Source organism: Acipenser ruthenus, chromosome 22 (assembly GCF_902713425.1).
Source record: "Acipenser ruthenus chromosome 22, fAciRut3.2 maternal haplotype, whole genome shotgun sequence".
Taxonomy (NCBI): domain Eukaryota; kingdom Metazoa; phylum Chordata; class Actinopteri; order Acipenseriformes; family Acipenseridae; genus Acipenser; species Acipenser ruthenus.
In genome coordinates this window covers 5,929,603-5,951,430 of record NC_081210.1, presented here as the reverse complement: position 1 = coordinate 5,951,430, position 21,828 = coordinate 5,929,603, and the positions used below count along the sequence as shown (strand labels likewise).

At 40.3% G+C, this 21,828-nt stretch overlaps 1 protein-coding gene and 1 non-coding gene across 4 annotated transcripts; one reads left to right on the top strand and one right to left on the bottom strand.

Moving 5' to 3' along the window:
- Window positions 1–733: 733 nt before the first annotated feature.
- Window positions 734–18,081, bottom strand: eef2k (eukaryotic elongation factor 2 kinase). 3 transcript variants are annotated; one of them, XM_034051600.3, is made up of 18 exons: window positions 17,731–18,081; window positions 14,563–14,836; window positions 11,829–11,929; window positions 10,803–10,863; window positions 10,417–10,454; window positions 8,772–8,943; window positions 8,197–8,346; window positions 7,809–7,941; window positions 7,281–7,408; window positions 7,004–7,208; window positions 6,584–6,651; window positions 5,929–6,003; window positions 4,953–5,009; window positions 4,071–4,205; window positions 3,465–3,653; window positions 2,508–2,632; window positions 1,980–2,158; window positions 734–1,685 (listed from the first exon to the last, which is right to left on the bottom strand). In XM_034051600.3, exons 2-18 carry the CDS (start codon window positions 14,791–14,793, stop codon window positions 1,576–1,578), a joined length of 2,157 nt encoding a protein of 718 aa, XP_033907491.2. In that variant the 5' UTR covers window positions 14,794–14,836; window positions 17,731–18,081; the 3' UTR covers window positions 734–1,575. The 3 variants fall into 3 exon arrangements, with proteins under 3 accessions (XP_033907491.2, XP_058851878.1, XP_033907490.2); XM_058995895.1 differs by having other exon boundaries at window positions 17,851–18,081; XM_034051599.3 differs by having other exon boundaries at window positions 17,816–18,080.
- A 450-nt stretch (window positions 18,082–18,531) lies between these two features.
- Window positions 18,532–18,613, top strand: trnal-uag (transfer RNA leucine (anticodon UAG)). Its single transcript has one exon. It is a non-coding gene; the product is annotated as a tRNA-Leu (tRNA).
- Window positions 18,614–21,828: the final 3,215 nt, after the last annotated feature.

Genomic DNA, 21,828 nt, shown 5'->3' with positions numbered 1-21,828 from the left:
TACCCCTTTTCATTACTGGCTATGCACACACTTAATGTCCTGTGTAATGAATTAGGGCAGTCAATCCCTTTCCATCACACCCATCATCAATATTACTGCATTGATGGACCACACCTTGCTTTTATAAATGTGTTTTCCTTCACTAAACACACTACTGCATGCAATGCTTATGCAGTTGATAAAATTAAAAGGTAGCAATTTTTGTATCTTAGTTTGTACACAAAACATGTATTTATTCTTTAGATGGCAATCAAACAATCAAAACTAAAGATTGTAATGTCATTATAGTAAAGTCATTTTAAGAGCATAGTGTGGTGTATATTCAATGTTCCATCAAAGAATATATAAATTTCATCTTCATGTTTGATTATACAGTATAATGCAATAAAAATAATGATTAGTTTATTTTGCAGATGCCTTTATCCAAGGCGTCTTACAGGTGTTACAGGACAATACAAGGTTACAGATCTGCTGGACGACCAGGAACAGCAGGTTGAGCGAAAGGGTCACCCAGAGGTCAGCAGCCTTGGCATTATTGTGTGTGTAAAAAAAGAAAAAAAAAGAAAAAATCCCTTCTGGGAATATATTTTTCTGGTTATACAAAGTGTGAGACACAAATCAAATAGGTCTGTTTAGGAACATGTCTAAGAAATATATATATATCATTTTTCTTCAGGAACTTTATGAAGTGGAAAATAAAGAAACACGTCAAGACTAATCACAAGTCAGAAAATAAATCTGAAAATATCTGCAACAAACTTTTATTCTGAAGTGCAGTTTGAAAACCAGACATTCACATTCAGCCATGCCGGACAGGTACATGTTTTATCGATATACACAGCTTAAGATTTCTTACTATCTTTGCACATGCAACTTAAACTAAACACAATAACAGTTTTACATAATCATTCAGCTAAAAAAAGGATTTCCAAAGTGCAAAAATGGCCAGTTTTTGTTTCTTGAAAACTGTTTTTAGCAAACTACCATACAACCTTTATTAAAAGTAAGTTTTAAAAACTATTCAAGTTTTTTTTATATACATTTGTGTAAACTATATATTTTTTTTTTTTAAAAAAGGCCACCTTTTTTTTTACAATATAAAACAATTACAAAAATCTATTTTGTGTTCTACCTTTAAGCTAAATATATATTTCACTACCCAATATGATTGATATAAGTGCACAGAAAAATGAAAAGAAAGTCCCAGACCTATGTAAAGACAAGGATACTAAATGTAATCTACAAAATATCCATTCACTATTACAGTAGAACAGCCAACTTGATGGCTTCTCAAGACACCATAGGATTCTCCAACACAAGAGAAAAAATGTCCATGCATAATGCTTCAATGAAGACCTCTTGTACAACATAAAAATGACACACTCCCCAGGCAATATTTTTTTGCACTGGGTAAACATATAACAAGACTGAAACGACAAGCAGAGTGGACGGAAACACTGACACAAACACAGAAAGGTACATTTGGTTTGTAAACAGTTCAACAGTCTGGTTGGAGACCTGTTCCTGCGAGAGCTGCTCGGTGACGCAGTGACTGCGTGGGGCTAGGTGTGCTGCTCACTCCTCCATCAAGCTCCAGGCCTCCTCTGCCTTCATGTAGTACTGGTTTGCCAGCCTGCCCTTCAAGGCCTCCATCGCTGCGTCCGCTGCCTCTGTGAACAGATCGCCTGGAAAAATAAAACATGAACACGGCCTGTCAATGATAAACAGGGCACTCCTTTCTTTAATTTGTTCCTGTAATTCTTTGCTGTGTTCAAGTCAAAACGGGCTTTTACAGAACTTCACTCAGTGGAAGTAAACTTATAAGCTCTGCTAGGGAAGACGGCATTCAGCACACTTGGTTTTGCTTGTATGGAATCTACTGTACTACAGTATGCGTGATGGAACGGGCCCTTGTTAATTCATGGAAACCAGGTGCGACTCTCCCAGAAGAGCTTCTCTCTCTTTCTTTTGTTTGTTACCTGCTTTCTGGGGGTCTGGCTCCAGGCCGAAGCCTCCCTCCATGTACATCTCGGCCTCTCTAGCCAGGAGGAGGTAGCGGGGCTCATCCTGCATTCCGTCGTACTCTCCGCCCTCATCGTAATCCGTCATGTTGAGCGCTGTGTCGTACCAGCGCACCGCCTCCTTCCAGTCCTGGCTCCTGCAGACACAGAACAACCAGCAAGCTCATGGAAATGGCTTGCAGGATCTCAATGTTCTCCTCTTAATAAATCTCCACGCTTCTTTACTCAATCAAAAAACAGTTATGCTTTTTTTATACCTCAGTAAACAATCTAGAATATATTTTTAATAAAATCCCCACATGGTGAATTGTTCAACTTTAGGACTGTGTTCCCAAGTTGAATGAATATGCAACCACGAAAAACAACCAACCTTACTTGACATAACATCAGGAGCTCTGGAAATAAAGAAAGAGGTTTAAAGCTACGCATTTGAAGGGAGATGCCCTGCACACAGAACCACAGTGGTCCGCTCCTGTGCCTGCTCACCTGTCAGGAGGCAGGGTGAGTCCAGAGTCGAACGCTCGGGACACAAAGATCATGGACGGACGGTCCCCGGCTTCAGCGGCCTGCAACAGGTAGGCAAACCCTTTCTTTCGGTTCTCTTCGGTATCCTTTATACAAAATAAAAAAAATAAAAGAAATAAAAAATCCCTTTGGGTTCTGTCACATGTTGGGTTTAAATTCTATTGACGGAAAGCGTGACAAAGGAACACATTTCCAGTTATGATGATGTCCTTGTTACCCAGTGGAGTAAGTATGGTACAAATCCCTAAACTTTTACATCTCATTTCAATTTACTTTAAACTTGCAAAGACTCCAAGGGGTTGAACTGATCAACCTATAACCACGTATATGTTGTGGATGAAATGAAGGAGCCACCCCCAGTGCTGTAAAATGCTCTAAAAAACCAAGCTGAACATATTATACTTTGTGATTCCTTGGCAGCAAAGTCCTTACTCAATCTTTAAATATAAGGAAGTGACCTCAATAGTTTTTTGACCCAGAAGTGTATGTTGACAGTGGCTGGCTTGCAGTGTTAACAGTGAAGACCCTCAACAAGGCCAGTGAAAAGGTTAGATAGCGAGTTTGTTTACTGCTGTGATTGACAGCCTGTCACCTTCAGCTATTTACAGTTGCCATGCCTCAATTACTGTAGCTCATCCAATGAAACCTGCCCAACCCACAGCTGAGGAGGTTTCAGCTTGCCCACTGACTACACAACCACTTATCCACGTACTTATTTGTATTAACGTGGATGAGCACTAATGTGGCCAAGGATTTCAAATGATTACTTCAAAAAAAGGTGTACCTTTGAAACCATTTCATAATTGAGTAACTTCTATTCACGTTTATGGCACTGGTAACACTTTTTGTAATTATGACATAAAAAAAATTCTGAAATGGAACTTAATGCAAAGTGCTCCCCTCTTCCTCCAAGCTCACCTCCAGAGTGACGTCTGTGAGGATGTGGTGAGGCATCTGGAAGTACATGAGTCCCAGGGCGACAATGGCCTCCAGCTCCCCACACATCGCCGCGTGCTCCAGGTGAAAGACGGCAGAGTCCCGGTCCCACTCCTGGTCCTTCTCACAGAACCGACCCCCCTCGTGGTACCGCACCATGGCCAAATGGACCTGAGGTCATACACTTCAGTATGTACACTCCGCACATTCCACACACAGGGGTTTGTATAGCATTCCACATTTACAGGTGGACAAATAAATAAAGAAATAATACAAATTCTGTGGTGTGCCGTTGCTTTCTGCTTAACAACATACAGAGACTGAAGTAAACAGACCCCCCCCCCCCCCCCCTGTCCTATACACTATGTAAAATATTCCAGATTTATTAGGCAGAACTTTCAACACTTCAAATTACTATGGCACTCCTAATTTAACTTACTGAGGTATTTGTTTGAAGCTTTGTAGGATTTAAGTTTTGTTTTCTGCTTCTAAAAAAATAAAAGCGCAGTGGTAAACGGTTTGTGAATATCTTCTACTAAAGGTTTAACGAATTCCCTTGTATTGTAATGCGTGGAGGCTGGAGCTCACCTTCCCCAGGTTGGACTTGCCAATCTTCTTCTCCTGTACCAGGGCGTTGAGTCTCTTCACCTCGACAGCGACACACGAGGGCCGGTGAACATGCGAGTGAGACGCGTGGTACACATTCCACTTCTCCTCCGTCAGCTGAACACCAGGGAGGAGGAAACAAAGACACGAGTCTGAAAACAAACTCCATCCTTCCACTACAGCAAAATAAGAACCCACAGGGCTGATCCTCAGTTGTGTCATGGAAAATATCCATTTTCATTCAGTTGTTGTTGATCAGATCAGTAGTTTCTTGTCTGGATCAGCCCTGGAAAATGCAACACACCCCTTGCCTGGATACTGTCATTATCATGCATACTGTATATGGGATGTTAATGTATATTACCGTCATATGGGATATTGTAACTGATGTACGGTAATGCAAAACCAAGGTTTTCATTTCTACAATAAGGACTGTTTTACACACAGCGATTTGGAGTAATCTTTGCATGCGCTTCAGTATCTGAAGAGAAGATCTTGCTGTTGAAGAAGTTGCCAGGACAAACACATGAACATCTATTTATAAACAACATCCACCCTTTTTACCAAGGCATTTAGTTTGAAAAGCAGAGAAAACATATCAATGGTTAGGGGTTACATGAAGGGGGGTGCAGGTGCACATGCAAAAATCACCGTGTTGATCAGGGGGCTGTTTATAGGGTTAGAGGAGGGTGGCTTGAAGGCGATAGCCACTCTTTGCTGGTTAGGAGAGAAAATATGGATACAATGAGGACATGTGGGGTGTTACGCCTCTAGGCCACATGAGGTGTATTAGATGGGAGAGATGGGAGACAGGGGTAGGGTTGAGAGGGTTGGATGATGATTGTTGGAAGGTTTGGTATTTACCCGTCGAATACTGTCCTCGTCCGACTCATAGCATCTTCTGCTGTTGAGCGAGCTGGCCTAAGCAATAATGCAAACAACATTGAAGCACAATTTAGAAACAAGCCGACATGCTCACAATGCTGCTTTAAGAGCTCCCCACTATTAAACTGTCTGTGAAAGATCCAAGGCCACCACACAAGCAAACACAAGGGAGATACCCGAGCCAGATTAGCAATAAAACAAATCTCCGAGCTATTATCACCCCTTCACTTTTCATAAACTCTACATAAAACCAATAGCACTGTATCACTGATCTTTGCCTCCAGGCCCCCTTCTAAAGCATGGTAATAACATTAGTGAGTTATGGACTCTGTGTTTCTTCCTTCCTGGAGGAGCAGTGTAACAGAGATTGCTCTGAATTGCTCTGTAAATCCTTCGTGCATGACTAAGATCTACCATGGTGACAATCACTCTAAACCTGACTTGTTACGGTCTGAAGCCGCTGCAGCAGTTGGATAAACACACAGAGATAACTCTGTGAGAAGAATTATGAGGACATGAGGGGGTTAGAGACAGGATATGCATGTTTTTTTTTATTTTTTTGCTGAAAATCAACAAATATCCTGCGAGACTCTGTTTATAGAAAAAATGTAAAGAAAATAGGTCCTAACATATACCTTACATACATAATTTCCTCAAGTGCTCACCACATTGGACATTGCAATGCTGGAGCCACAATGTCGCAAGCTAGTTTTATTTCCTTCTCTATTCTAACACCATCCGAGTTAACACAACTGTGTGGGTGCGATGGAACTGAGATATAAACTTCTATAGAACTGTATTCAGAAACAACACAAGTGGCAATGCTCACTGAAGAGTGCTTTCTCAGTGTCAAAAACATTGCCTAGGACACTTACATGAGTACTAACACTCAAGTGTTGTCTGTATAAAGGCCGGTTTTGTGTTTTCGGTGAATGGAGCAGAGAAGGAGTTTTACCCTGGCTCTGTGTTCCACGTCGTCCCCCTCACTTCGTCTCTCACTGGGATAGCCACTGTCCCCACCATCTGAGTCCTGGGTGGGGGGGAGGAGGAGGAGGAGAGAGTAATTACAACTTTTATTTAGATTTTTAACATTTGCTGGCATAACATGAAAAATGTATTCAGAAGTATTTCTGTGTATTGTTTATTACTAGTTCAATTTCTTTTTATTATAGAGTCAGTTAATTTAACAAGTATTTCTTATCTACGTGCTTGTCATGCTTAGAAAGCAGGACTGATTTGCAATGAGTTGACAAACAGAGGCCATGCAGGAGGTCATGCATGGAGCAGCCTATCAGGGAGCTGATAAGCATGTGGCTGGGCTGAGCAAATCCCTTCCTGTTTACAAGCTTATCACCAGCGCACTTCCACATTTACAACAAGCTAGAACTTGCATCAGCTCTTACAATCCAGTCCTGACATCTAGTTATACTGCAAGCCACTACAAGTTTCATCACAACTGGAGATCAGCTCTCTAGATATATGTAAAAATGTAATTGTGATAAAATGGGTAGACAGACAGACAGACTCCTAAACTTGTGCTAATGAGTGCCCTTAGCAAGTATTGTCAGAAATGGATAAGCAGTTCCCTAGATATATGTACAGATGCTTACCCTGTGTTCATGAATGTTATTATTGGCTTCGAATGAGCCGGCATCGACATCATTTAACAGAGACCAGCCTGAAAGACAGAATTGAAAGAAGTGATTATTTAGTAAGGCATACTACCTTCTGGATGTTACTGAGGTGCAGCTACACTGACACTGAGGAAGTTCAGTAATTGACAGTGCTCGGTCTGCAGAGTGTTTTCTATGCCACCATTCCCCATTCTCTTAATTAAAATGTTTTGTATTCCAAGGACAATTCCCATTAAACAAGTGGTGCTAATTCTGCAAATACAAGCTTATTATTTTATACAGATAAAGTAAGTTTACAATAAATAAAGCCTCTTTCGTACTGGTTCCTGATTCTAATCTCACATCATTTTAATCTGTAGTTTATTTTTTGTATTTCACGGAGAGTGTGCGACTCACCCAGGGGAGATTTCCTAAAGGATTCTGGGTACAGGCCTGCAGGGGAGCAGGGGGTAGAGTCCAAGGGCCCGTCACTCATGTCGTCAGGGCAGGAGGACTCAGAGAGGTGGGACAGCAGTGGGGGGAGGCAGCCTGTGGAGATGGTGCGCACGCGAGGGCTGCCACACTTCTCCTCGCAGCCTCGCAGCACTGTCTTTGCCGATTCCTAGAGAGAGAACTGCTCTCAGTATACCGCTAGCTAGCTATGGGACACAGTCAGTGTATGTGCTCAACTCACCAGGAGCTTATTGGTGCAGTCCAGCGTAGCCTTTTCCATGGGGGAAATATCAAATGGCGTGAGGCCCATGCTTTTGCATATCTTGTTGCAGAGGTGGGAGTGGAAGAATAGAGCCATTCCTCTTATACCTGCAGCACAGAGAGAGAGAGAGACAGTCAACCACGACTCAGTACTGTATATACACTGTTCACCTGAACTGCAAACCCCACAACGATGTGGCTTCAATGCATTTCTTTAAAAACGCTTATCAAGTTGCACATAAATGGTCTTTTTAGCGCCTTTTAAACCATCATACTACATTTCCAGCTTTTCCAGTTTCAACAGCATCACAGTTAATAAGTAGACCAAAAAACCCTATACACTGATTTGTTTTTAATTGATGATAACCATAACACTCCCCCCACCCCCCGCCCCTAAAGAGACTGAACTTTAAAAATAATTCTTCAAAGAGCCTGTTCATTCTTATTAAATATTGCACTCCCCATGTTCCATCTAGCACTGTAAAGAAGGGTAGGCCGAGAGACTTACCCAGGTTTCCGTCCCCAAAGTCGGTGCCACAGTCCGTGTGGATCTGGGGGTCAGTGTAGAGGTCGCCCACCCCCTGGATATCCACCACGATCAGCTGGTGAGCCGAGCGCTCGAAAGAGAAGTGGCTAAAGGCCTGCCGGAATAAAAGGGGGTTGCATGAATTACACATTGCATAAATAAAAACCGAAATCACTTGGAAGAAAATAATTATCACAACATCTGCTGCCTGCAAACATTCTAGAGACCCTTCTAGAGAGGAAATGTTCGGTTTCCTATTCATTCATCATGGAACACTGCACCTTAAAATAGTTCAAGCACTGATCAGTATTTTATGATTCTGTCCAACTGAATTGAACATCAATGAAAAGGTCCCTGAACTGAAGCTGACCTGCGGTGTGAGGCGGATGTTGTCGTCGCGCACGAAGCCCGAGTTGGAGTTGTATTTGATGTACTTCCCCTCAATGTAATGCTCCAGGTGGTACAGAGGCTTGCCTGGACGGTTCTTCATCTCCACAATACACATCTGCATGATGTCAACCTGCCGGGACAGACAGGACTCTTCCAGCATGCCACAACCATGACAAACACAGTCCTCTTACTCAGAAACATTGCACTGGGTGGAATACAACGTTTCAAGCACTGGAATCAAGGAAGGCATATACTCGGGGGAGAGCACCCACAAAATATTTTATTTCCCACCACTGGAACAAACGACTTCCAAACAAGAGACACACCCATGAACAGTCAAGCACGCTGGGGCTGTCTCTCGTCAGCGCCTCAGTTAGAGGCTCAGCACAGTAAACCGTCATATCCAGCACATAGGCAGTGGCAGGGGTAACCAGAGCTCTTTCTATAGCGGTCACAGCTCTCAAAGCATCCGTTTTAAGTTGCATGCTCCACTGTGAGGTCAGCAGGGTGGACTGGTCTGGGCTAGCTCCCTAAGAGGTCCAATCTCACTCTCACCTGCTTGGGGGGTCTGTGCCGGTTGTATTCCTCTCCCCAGAGCTTGGCTTCCATCTGCAGCCTCACATCCTCGAAGTACACGTCTCTGTCCACTGGCATCAGGTACCGCTTGGCCACATAGTTTGAGGCTGACTTCCAGTTGTGGCTGTGTGAGAAATTGGACAGCTTTTTCCTGATGAATCAAAAAGAAAGAAAAAAAACACATGAAGATTTGACTAAAATGAAAAGTTTGATTAGGACAGTCTGAACTGGGCTTTAGGAATAAACACACTGTATGTGATTAAAAAAAACCCCAGTTGTTCCCTTTATTAATTCATATTGTTTAAGAAAAATCTGAGCTGCTGTTTTGCTGGAGGGTAAGGGATAGTGTTGCAAATAGAGTCAAATTTGCATGTAAACAGCTAGCAAGCGACGTGCGCGACTCCACACACTGAGCTCAACTAACACAGACTCATTTCCTCTCTGCAAACTGCACACCCCAGCAGGCTCATCTCATTACAATCTTAACCGAGGGCCATTAGCTCCTTAAATGAAATTCTTGAGATGGCTTCTATTCAGATAAGTACAAATAGTCTTGTCAAGGTTAATATTGTGCACATCAGAAGCTTATAAGCAAATTAAAAAAACATTTCTCAAATCTAATTATGACACCTGGACACTTATAAACATCCTAATTGGATTCTGTCATATTGAAACATGCCCTGTAGCTTAAATAAAAGCTCCTTTGCAAAAGACCTCTGAATAAACTGTCTGAAAACAATCTGCACTCAAGTATAAGCTAAGAATCTCTCCTTATGTGCTGGTTAAGAGAAACATCTATATATGACCATTGTCACAGGGTTCCTTTTTAGCCGAGCGCTAATCCAAGTCCCCGGGATTAAATAAAGAAAACAATTTTAAACTTATTTATCAAATGTCGACGTTCCAATGCAGAAAACCACTTTGCAAATATATTTACACTGAAAATATTTAATAAAAACAACCGAATAAAATAATAGAATAAAAAGAGATAAACAAAAATAACTAACTTTCAAAATCAAATAAATGAGTATAGATTATATTATACTTCCCTCTAGCCCTAGCTTTGGGATATCACAGCAACGGTCTGTGTAGAACCGAGTGCTCGTGGAATTCTGCCCTCTTTACACCTGCTTAGCCCCGCCCACTTTTACAGGTGCACCTCACTCCCTTTAATTAGCTTGTTACCTTACAGGTACAGCACACTAAAGCATAACAGGAAGTCAATGCACAGGAAACAACAATACACATAACAAACAATTAAGAGACTAATTCAGTTACTTGAATATAAAAACAACCACGAAACAGTTAATGACTCAAATTATACCGACTCAAATTAGACCAGCAGCAATCCAGTGCCTTGATATAAGAAATGCAATGCCTACAAGCATTGCAGCGTTCTTCCCAAGGGTGGGTTTTCATGATGCAGCATACACAAAGACATACAATGACCAACAACACAGAACCAACAAGAACAAACGTTTGGAAAAAATGTCCTTTATTTATCTTTGTCTTCCGGGGAAAAGAGCTGGTGACTATGAGGACAGTGATAGATGTGTTAATGGAATACAGGTAAGTCTGCAGTTTCCTGTAATTCTTATCAGGGTTCAACTTAAACAAAACTTACGTTCTGTAGCATTCTCTCATAGCTCCCCGGCCAAAGGGCTGAAATTGAAAAAGCATGAATCCATCAGCTTTCAACATTAGACAAAAACATCGAATTCTACAGGCAATAAAAAAAAAAGAAAACGTTCTTGACCTCTTACAGTTCATTCTGTCCTTTATACCCATTAGCAAAATTAATTTAATCCATAAAATAATAATTGCAGCTCGGTACAACGATCCGCAATATAAGCTGCAGATACATAGCTCGGTAATAATAATCTCTCCCTTGTTTTATTTGAAGCACAAACTTGGCAGCACAAATTTCCAACATTTGGATCATAATAAATATTGTGTCCATAGCGGCTGCTGTTTATACTTATCAGATGTTTAGTAAGTGTAGCACCTTACCTGCGATGCCATCTTGATGAAGACTTCATCCTCCACCCACTGTCCCGTGACAGCGTTGTACCTGAATACAAAACATATCCATTACCAAGCTAGCATGCCACCACATTCCTCATTGGTGTTGTCTAAACCAGTGAGCTGCAGGGAGAAAACTGATCTTCATGCTTGTTAAATACTGTTCTAAGGGGAGCAAAAAAACACTAAAATTGTACCTTAAAATAGACAAGAAATGACAGCTTTGCTAGAGGACAAACTGACACGCTTCCTAGTCACTGGCACAGCTGGGCTCTGTAACTGACTGCCAGCACAGTGGACACTATCCAAGCGCAACACTATCCAAGCACAACACTATCCAAGTATATGCTACCAGGGGAACATGCTGTGCTTTAGGAACTGTGTAACTGAATAATGGTTGTGGTAAAGAAACTCTGTCACAGATGTAAACAAAACTTATGGAAGAAGGCATAGACAGTTTTCTTAAAACAACATAGCATGTTTGTTTTGTTAGTTTCAGATTTAACCAGAATAAGTAACCAGGAGAAAAACGATATATACCAAAGTACAACTACAGATATATATAAGTTTGTGTTTACAAAATTGTTTCAGGTTCTTAGTTTGCAAAAGATTGCACAGTTTTGGAATTGCAAAAAATATTTATTTTAGCGTACCTGTGTTTGTATTGCTGCGCTTCACAAAAAATATCACACTCACTACTTTTTGACTAAACTGGGGAAACGTAAAGCAAAACACTTATGCTGATAGAGCTAGAGAAAGAAATTAGTAATAAAATGGACTGGTGTTTCTATTTAAATTGTCTGCATTACATACAAACAGGTATATATACACAGCACAAACAGAATTTTAATTACAAAGTATGTGTGTTGTGTCTAAAATAAGGTCAGACTGACAACTACTCTCTCTCTCTCTGTCTCTCAACAAACCAGTGGCTTCTAACCCCTATGGTATGTGGCCCAGCACTAGACGTCACAAAAGGCTTTAATATTAGACTGCAGGACAGACATACTGTACCTGTAGCGAGTGCAGGGCTCCTTTTCAATTTCCTCCAAATGGAATTCTGCCCAGGGGTCTGGCATTGCCCTGGCTTTCCTGATGGCATTCTTCCAGGCTGTCTGTTAAGGGTACACAGTAATACATAGCATTGAATGCAGAATCGGACTGGAGACCCACCCCATGCAATTACAAACAACTAAAGGAGCTGGCCAATGGGGACTGTGGCATTGCCTCAGCACTTAGGTCAATCAAACATGTGCTCTTAAAATGCTCCGAGACATATGTGACAGTTTTCTGACAAATAATACAAGCCTTGATCATATCTTAAATTTTGTTCTGTACTGTGCCGTGCTGTTGGGTATCCAGAGAGTTATTTTAAAGCATGCTGTCCACATTCAGAATTTATTGCAGTATGGAAGCCACACCCAGTTTCCTTTTGGCTGCAGATCAATTTTCAGATAGTTTAAAACACACTGCACTGTAATAAAAAAATGGGCTTTACTTTCTAATCTTATGTATGGTATGCAAAACCTTTCTGTATGAATGCCTCCCCCCATGACATTGCAAAGTAACAGCAGTTATTAACTACAGTACTGTTCTTATAAAGACTACACATTGTATGACTTGAAAACCAGTGCATGTGGACATAGGTTTAGCACCTGGCTGCCCAGCATTTAGTAGAATACATTAAAAATTGTCATCTGGCATGTCAAGGGAGTATATGCAAGTTCATGAACTAGTGATTTAATTACATTGGTTACATAGAGGTCTTAAATGGAGGGAGGGCTGGAAAAAAGGATTGACCAGCTGAGCCCCCCCACCCCAACTCCAGAGGAAATTGTGCATCTGGCCTATAACACCTGGCAGGAGGGGGCACCAGACAGTGGGCAACAGGTGCACTACAGTCACCGTCTAGAAGTGTGAAAGAATTAACTGTTAAATATGGTAACTGTCCACAGAGTCTGGCTCACAACCATTAAAAACAGCAGAGACACTCAGTGCCTCAACAGATTGCACCCTTAATCCCTGTTGTCAATGGGTATTCCACAACATCGTGTAAAGTGGCTCGCTGACTGTATAGCCAACACATACTGAACTGCATCTAAATGCAACAGAAGCCATCCGAGTTACAAATGAAAAGATTAAAAGGAAGAAGGAAGTTGAATGTAACCAACCTCGTCCAGATAACGTGTCAAAACTGACGCGTTATCTGACACGTAACTGGGAAAGAGTAAAACAGAGAGAGAGAGAGTTAAATCGAGAAACGGCAGCTGTACAGATCAAAACCACTATACAGTTCGAAGCACAGCAGAAGTTTATGCACGGTTCATTTTTGCAGTATTTTGAAATGGGTTTTCTGCAAGTTGCTTACAATGCATTGAGACGGACCAGCTAAGCTCAGACCCCAATGCAAAACCGTGAGCTTGCACCACATTCTTCTAAGTTTTGAATTAAAGTTTATGTTTAAAAAGTAGCTCTGGTGCATTCAACAGTCAATGTATTCAGTAACACATAGACCACACAAAAAATGCAGCTATCTTTAAATAAGAAACATATGATAAAAAGCAGACAGCTTCTGTATTTCATCACACTGTAGTCAGAGAGCATTGCACACAAGGAAACCTTGCTCTTATTTCTCAGCAGGATTCTGCAGAGGACCCAGGGTTAACTGGGAAATGCAACAAGCTGCTGTACAGTTCTCATTGTCTTGTGTTGTCAGAAATCTTTTCAGCTCACAATGAATCCTGTGTTTGATGACCCCACTAGATCCAAGCTCTGTCCCCAGTCTAATTCAGCCAGCCCTGTTAAGTGGTCAGCTTGTTTAAACTGACATCATAACCCAGAGTGGATGACCCCAACGTTGTGATTACAGCTCTGTGGCATTGACGGTATCTAATCTTGCCCTCTCTCTCTCTCGCCCTTGCCCCCTCTCTCTTGCCCTCTCTCTCTCTCTCTCGCCCTCTCTCACCCTCACTCTTGGCCTCTCTCTTGCTCTCTCTTGCCCTCTCAGCATTGAGCAAAAGAGCACACCCTTCCAATATTTGAAAAGCCTGGCTGTCAACTTCAGGAGTTCCTTTTAAGGCAATCATTTTCTTTTTAGTTTGTAACATGACACTGCTGCCTGAAGTAGAGGATTGCATATTTATTCAGAATTCTGTCCCAGAGCCTTCATTTCTAGTAAGAAAAACCATCTACCATCTCATCTAGTGAATAACTACTTTATCAGATGTCACACCTTCTTATTCAAAGGTTGTGTGGTTCTTTATTAGAAAATTTGATTTAAACAATGCCTCTTAACTAGGCCAATGGCATCAGACAAACACAAGTCTGCCACTCTGGTAGGTTTCGTGACAATATTATTATTATTTTTTATTATTTATATGCCTTTATCCAAGGCAACTTACAGGTGTTACTGGGCAGTACAGGGTTACAATGCCAAAACAATATTTACATACAGTATACAGTAAGTGCAAATTATACTACTAAAATGCAACAAGTTAGGATTACAACAATTTATATCGACAATGACGTAATTGCAATAGTGCATGGGGTAGTGCAACAGCTGAGAGAAGCACCTGGACTGTGGTGAGACAATATTAGCATTTGTATTGGATTTGTATTGTTTAAAAGTATACATTTTCAATTAAAAAATAAAATCTTGCTGCAGTAATGTCCATAGTAAGTGTACATGTGGTGGCCACGGCTTGCTTTGACAGGGCTGGGGTCCAGGTCAGGGTCCTCAGGCACTTACCTTGACGTTGAAGCTGGTCTGGGTGGGAGCGTTGGAGGAGTACTGCTCGTTGTGAATGAGGTTCTTCAGGTAGTTACAGATTTCGCTCGCCTTGTAGATGGGGTCGTCTGTGATGGGACAGATGTAATAGTTGTCTTCCTCGTCGCTGTCTGGGTCGTCCAGCGAGCCAGCCCGCTTCGTCCTGCCACTGTCCACAACGTCCATGCTGAAGATGAGGTCTTTGTCTGCCATGGCTGCAGTTATTATTACTGTAGACTGGGTCGGTACAGAGTATCTGTGAATAAGAGAAGACAGATAATTTAACTCAGAACTCCAGCCCTTACAAATATCTTACATACAGTAGATTTGCTATACAATACATTCTACTACTAACAGCAGCCCAGGGTGATTGTACTTTGCTGCATACTGGGTGCACCCAAAAATAACTACTATTTAGCACTGAATACTATACCTGCACAGTTTGAAAAGGTCAGGTACAGTATCACATTAATTTGCTGCAGGCTACAGCACTGACCATATACTCAGGTTCCTTGGCAGTTAAACACGGATGAATTGAGTGGTAATGGTAGTGAAGACATTAAGGGACCAGCATGGCCAGGCAGAGAATTGTAGTGCTGAGCAGTGTACTTGGAAAAGACAGAGCAATATAAAGAAATACTGAGTAGTGACTGATGCAGATGCTCTTCTGGTCAGAGAATGAATAAGAGGCAGCTGCCCCCATCATCTCCAATCATCTACTGAAGAGCAGAAGTGATCCGTTCGACTGATGATTAAAAAGCACATAACAGAATCTGTGTACATACAAAAGTCAAGTGACTGGAGGCAAATATTGAAACGTTATGGATCTGTCTTGTACAACAAAGCATGTCTTCTGCCTGGGCAAGTTTTCAAATTGGACCCATAACACTTCACAGTGCCTGTTGAAAACGTCTTTAAATCACATGGCAGAGATTAGAGACTCATACTCATTCAGTTCAGTGTGGAAGGTCAGTGTATTTAAAAGGGTGGAGATTATTTGCTTCTGTGTTTTCAATAAACTATGGGAGTGTGGTTTCATGTTAAAACACAAAAGGAAATGCTTATTAACAGTGCAGCAAAATACAGACCTGTTGCTGACTGTGTCTCCTTACCAGTATATACACTGAATGAGACCGATGATGGCTACTAATTAACATAGTATCAAGCAAGGTAAACTGCACACAATCTTCCACATGAATACCTGTTCTGCAGTTTACGCTTTGGCATAAACAAGCTATTGGAAGGATTGAGTCAAACATAAGGCTCAACTATATGGCTTTTTAGACCTGAAGTCTGAGATCCAAACACATGTATAATCTGAGAGTTAAAACAGGCAGCCAGTTACTGCAAGCGTGTGTTTGTGTTAGGAGCAAGTTGCCTTCTGGCTAGCCAAGCTTCTCTGTGTTGACAAACTGGCCTATTCCAGTTGAGTGCAGTTAAATGGCCTGTACGGGGTGGGGCTATTCCACCTTGGCAGCTGCAATGTATCTAAAACAAACTCTTTGTACCCCACCCCCCCCATCCCAATCCCAATCCCAATCCCAATCCCATTTCAGGCTGCACATGAAGACAACACTGCAAATTGTCAATTCAAAGTTCTGCAGCCATATGGAAAATTACAGTCAAATGCCTTCCCTCACAAAAGGCTCTGTCTCATACTGTAGCTTTTAAAACAGTACACAATTCCTTTTTAACAGTTTGGCAAAATAAAACTACAAAGATTAAGAGTAACAGAATTGAAGTTTGATATTCCAAGGGACAGGAGCATATTTTATTATTTACAGCTGCATACCACAGGTTGGCTTGGGTTAAATGTACAGTAACCCAGTTATAGAATTTCACATAGTTTCCTTTAGGAGTCGCAGTATGATGCCACAGACAGCTCTCTGTGCTTTTTATCATGAACCTCGTTGCCAAACTCAACGAAGCGCTGGCCTTAGCAGTTAACACTTTAAATAAGCAATCTTAACAAGGACTTCTGTTGTATTCGCTTGCACCACATATGAATTCTATTTTTGTATTCGTAATTCATTTATTTTGTTGTCTTTAGGAGATCTTTGGCATATTCTAGATTGATTTTATAATAAAAGTGGGATTATTTTGCAATATGTGTTAGATATACCTAAAAATACGATTTGGTTTTTCTGCTGAAAAAACTTAAATTGTAGTAATTTTGCATTTTTTATATCAATTTATAACGTCATATTTTGATTTCCAGAAATGCATTTTCAATGTCATATTCAACAGATGTTTTTTTTCAGTTGTATTCAGGGGTGCTGAAACTAGGGGTACTGGGGGTGCGGTAGCACCCCTGGCTTTGCATGGCTTCCATCACATACAAGGGTTACAGTTTTGTTCAGCTTTCAGAACCCCCACCTTTAAACATTGTTCCAGTGCCTCTGGTTTTATTATTATTATTATTATTATTATTATTATTAATAATAATAATAATAATAATAATAATAATAATATTTCCTTTGACCAGCAAAAATTGTACATCTAAATATTTAAAGTACTCAAGTGGTATTTGTCCATTTAAAAATCAAGTGATGTGCACGTGTGAATTCTTGGTAGCCGAAAAAACTCGAGAAACAGTAATTTTCAGTTTAACACAGTTACAAACAGGAATACAGTGTACCTAAATAAATCCCCCGAAAAACCGGTTATGTTCAGCGACTGTGTTTCGTCGCGGATAATGGTTTACAAAACGTTAACAATAAATTGCTTACTTTTTCATGGAATTGTAACATCATTATAAAAGACTGTTTAAAAAATAATAACAATAATCGGCAGTTAAAAACATGAATTAATTGAAAGTGACGCCCAGGTTGAACTGAATGCAGTCTTTCAAAGAGTAAATATGGTATAGTAACTAGATTACAGATTTAGAAAGTGTATGGGAATGTTATGAATGCTGAGACGTACTACTAAAAACATGACATTAAAAACATCATTGACAGAATGTGATGTTCCTATGTCTATGAAAAAAGAAATCAAATGTTTAAAATCCTGTTAACTCAAAAAATATAGGTGCACATATTGGTTTATGGAAAATAATTATCAAAGAGGAAGTAGAAGAGTGGGAGGTTAAACCACTCTGTAAAATAAAATAAAACACATAAAAAAGAATCAAAAAAGAAAAGTACTTACCAAACGGTTTCACATATTAAAAAAAGAATGACTTTATTCGAACACCCAACAACGGCTCGATTAATACAAATCGCCAAAGCCTTACCGGAAGGTGGTAAATCCTGGTTGTTTTGAACGCACCTTCTCTTTTCACATACTGGTTTGCCAACACAGACCTGTTCAGAATAGATGGTGCCAGGGGGCTGAACTGAGATGGGAGGCGAGGGGTTTGGCTCTGTACTGGGATCAGGTTTCTAATGTTCCCTGAATGAAGCCTCCACTGCAGCAACCATGCAATGCACGTACACACTAGACCAGTGCACGGCAATGGCGCGGTGCTAACCAGTACAGACAACCTGCGCTGCATGGTAACATAACACACGCCACCATCTGGACAATATGGTACATTACAATACAAAAACGAAACGTGGAGTACACCAGTGTATGTTTTCACTTACTAGTCCTGTATTAAACCTGTGTGGGTATGGTTTCAGTTTGTTAACATTTTCGAATTTTACACTTTTACTGTACCGGACTTCCATTGGCGCGCTTATTCAAAGTATTTTTTACGAAGATGGGAATCATTGTTTGGAATTGCTACTCAAATCGGATTCCCAGACACGTGGTAACCTACAAATGTCATTGGCCATTTTTGCTTAAAGAATAACAACCACTTTGTAAATATAGTTTCCAGTATTACTGGTGAAGCTGTTATAACCTGTGCTTCAGGCAATCAGCGTTAGATTTCTTTAGCTTTTTATAAATGAAAATAATAAAAAAAAACAACAACTATAAGCCTTATTATAGGTAGGTTTTTAGTAAGGTAGCGTGGCCGAGTGGTCTAAGGCGCTGGATTTAGGCTCCAGTCATTTCGATGGCGTGGGTTCGAATCCCACCGCTGCCAGGATTTATTTTTTTCCGCCCTAATTACAAAAAAAATAAAATAAAAATTGTTTTTAATAAATACATTTTATATATTGTCGTCACATAAAGAATTAAACATAGCTTTTACGTTTAGTAAACCAAAAGTCTTCACTCACAGTATCTAATTGGGAGTTATCAATACAAGCTGTTTAAAAAAAAAAAACCCAGATATTTCGTAAAATACTGTATTTAACGGCACTGACGTGATACAAAATGTTCTATAGAATTTTCTATTCAAAATATGGATAGCACATTTCTGCTTTTCTATGTCCGGTGTTTTTTGTAGGAGCGCCACCTACTGCTTTTGTTACAATATTGTTTAATCGTCAACATTCATTGAATAACATCAGTTGAAACATGCCGGACTTGAATATATCGTTGAATCACTTGAATATATAGCGCAGCCAAGTGCTGAACACCAAATATGGTCAAATAGGGATTGTGTTTTCCTTTTTTTCCCCAGCAATTTCAGAATAATGCAGCTACTGTGTCTGACACCTGAAAGGTATTTTAGAATAGGTACTGTCACGGTACTTGTTTTCAAGCACAGAAGTCATTATGTTATTTTGGGCTCTGCCGGTTCCCAGTCACAAAAAGGTTATTGTAGTGTTAATGAGAGTATGACGTGCGTACTGGGTACCTAAAACGTCTCAAAACGTTGCATAGGCGCTCCTAGTAGTAGCTTAAGGTTCCTCCCCATAAATAAGTATTCATAATGTCAGGTCCATCCGTCTAGGACGGACGAGGACGATCGGTTTGGGCTAGTTTTCATCTTGTGGTATGCACAGCTGTCGGGAGAGACTAACCTTGTTGGAAGGGGAGGACCAGGTTGAATGGAAGATTCCACATTCCATTTGAACTCCACGACTGTGTGTGTGTATGTGTGTGTGTGTGTGTGTGTGCAAACCACTTAGAGTTAAGTGAAACTCAATGTATGCAAATGATGTGCACATGTTCTATGTTAATTGTTATTAGCTGCAAACCTACTGTATAATTTCTAAACGACAACACACAAATTTGATGTAATCATTTGTATTAAGAATTTGATGAGCTGTATTTAAACAGTCAAAGCATACAAAATTATATATACAATCTTGAAGGTGTGAGTGACAGCAATGTTCCTTACCACTACACGGGAGCAACCACAAGGGGGCAGCCCTTCCATTCTCAAGATCCTGACTTGCAATTAAATTATTTATTTCTCAGCAGACGCCCTTATCCAGGGTGACTTACAATTGTTACAAGATATCAAATTATTTTTTACATACAATCACCCATTTATACAGTTGAGTTTTTACTGGAGCAATCTAGGTAAAGTACCTTGCTCAATGGAACGTTAAACTGTCAGCTCCTTATAAACCATGCTAAATCTGATGCACAGAATGGTTAAATTGAGGTTGCCTAGAAATGGCAACTTTCTCATCTACCTATGATCACTGTGCTGCATCCGTGTCCTGCTCAACAGAATTATCCAAGCGCTTAGACACGTCACATATTTGAGTCGGTGTTTACTCCAAATGGGCTCTGTTATTAGTAATACAAATACAGGGTACGTTCACGGAGATCATTCTGCACAGATTCAGTTCAAAATCTGACCAATTTAGCCAACGATCTTCTAAGAATGATCTCCGTGAACGCACCTATTAACTTAAACCCGTCGAAAACATGATGCCATCATAATACTGCCCCATATAGTGCAGTCTGAGAACCTCTTACTGGATATTGGATTAGGTCTGTGGACAATGTCTGAGGTGGGTGATCAGGTGTTACATAGACTTCTGTATCCCATAGAATTCTGTATCCCCGCTTGATTCCATGCCTGTGCAGATGCAGTTTTTCAAAGCTGGACGTGGATGCGCGATATTCCTGTGCCCGAGTCCCGCTGTGTTCTCAAGCACTTCCATTGCAACAAATATTGAAAACAAGACCAAACTAATTCTGTAGCAAAATAAAACGGCACATTTAACACCACCGATTTTCTACAGTACGCTCAGCCTCCTGCGTTGCTCAATACACGAAACCCTTGATTTAAAGTAATATAAAACTGTATTTTTCTTTTAAAACACATTTTAATTTTATTACATGTAAATACTGCTCAGAAACATCAAGCGTTCACGTGTAGCGATCTTGATCTATGCAGGCGTCAAATCTATGGGGATGCAAAAAATCTGTTTAACACCGGTGGTTTATTAACTTGAAATCATCGTAGAAAAAAATCACAGAAAAAAAATCACAGAACGTCCATTCGTCTCAGCACAGCAGGCGTGTTTTTTTAAAGGTATTTTTTAACTGCTTCTCTGATTGGCTGAGCCACATGACATGGTTTACAAATCTAATAATAATGGAAAAGTGTAATTGTGAAAACAAAATGTTACGGTAAATAAATGTTTTGAAATTACAGTAACGCATTAAAAAAAACTGAAAAGTTATTGGGCCAAGAAAGTTCTCAATACATTTCAGAACCATGCTTTTCAGCGGTAGGCTTTTCAGCGTGATACAGGGTTTGTTTGAAGCAGATTTAAACACATCATTACAGTAGACTCTCTTGAATTCATATGCGCTGATATACAGTACAGATGGACAGCAATGCAACCACTTACCAGAGGGGTCAACCTTTCAAACAGATTGACAGACTCCCCGCCACTGAGGTCATAAATCTGTCCACTCTGCAAAGAACAAGCAGGTTAAAAGGCTGACAGAGTTATTTGTAAATACGGGATTTTGTTTTTTTTAGAAGAATCATGTTATAGTAAATATAGGGAATACGACATGAGCAACATCTGATACAGTTTATTAAACTAATATATTGCGTAAATGGATTAGATTATACTGAAAACGAGAAGACCATGCAATGTCATTCTAAGAATAATACACCTACAGCACACAGCTGGAGTTGCTGTGTGCTAATCAAAGCAGGTATTTTTTTTTATTATTTTTTAAAATTAATTTAGCACAGATTTTGCAAATCAAAGGAATGCTGCTGCCACAAAACTTCAGCCAGTAAAGGACAAAAAAAAAGATTTATAGTTAGTTATTGTCAGCCGGTAGGTCAGCTTAGTAAAAAAAAAAAGCACTAGATACTGCACACGCGTTGAATCCGGATAATCTCCTATATAAAGCAATTATAGAGATTAATATCTAATGACAAGTATGACCAGGAGGGTACTATGCAGTTGCTTGTGTGCGGTAAGCAAT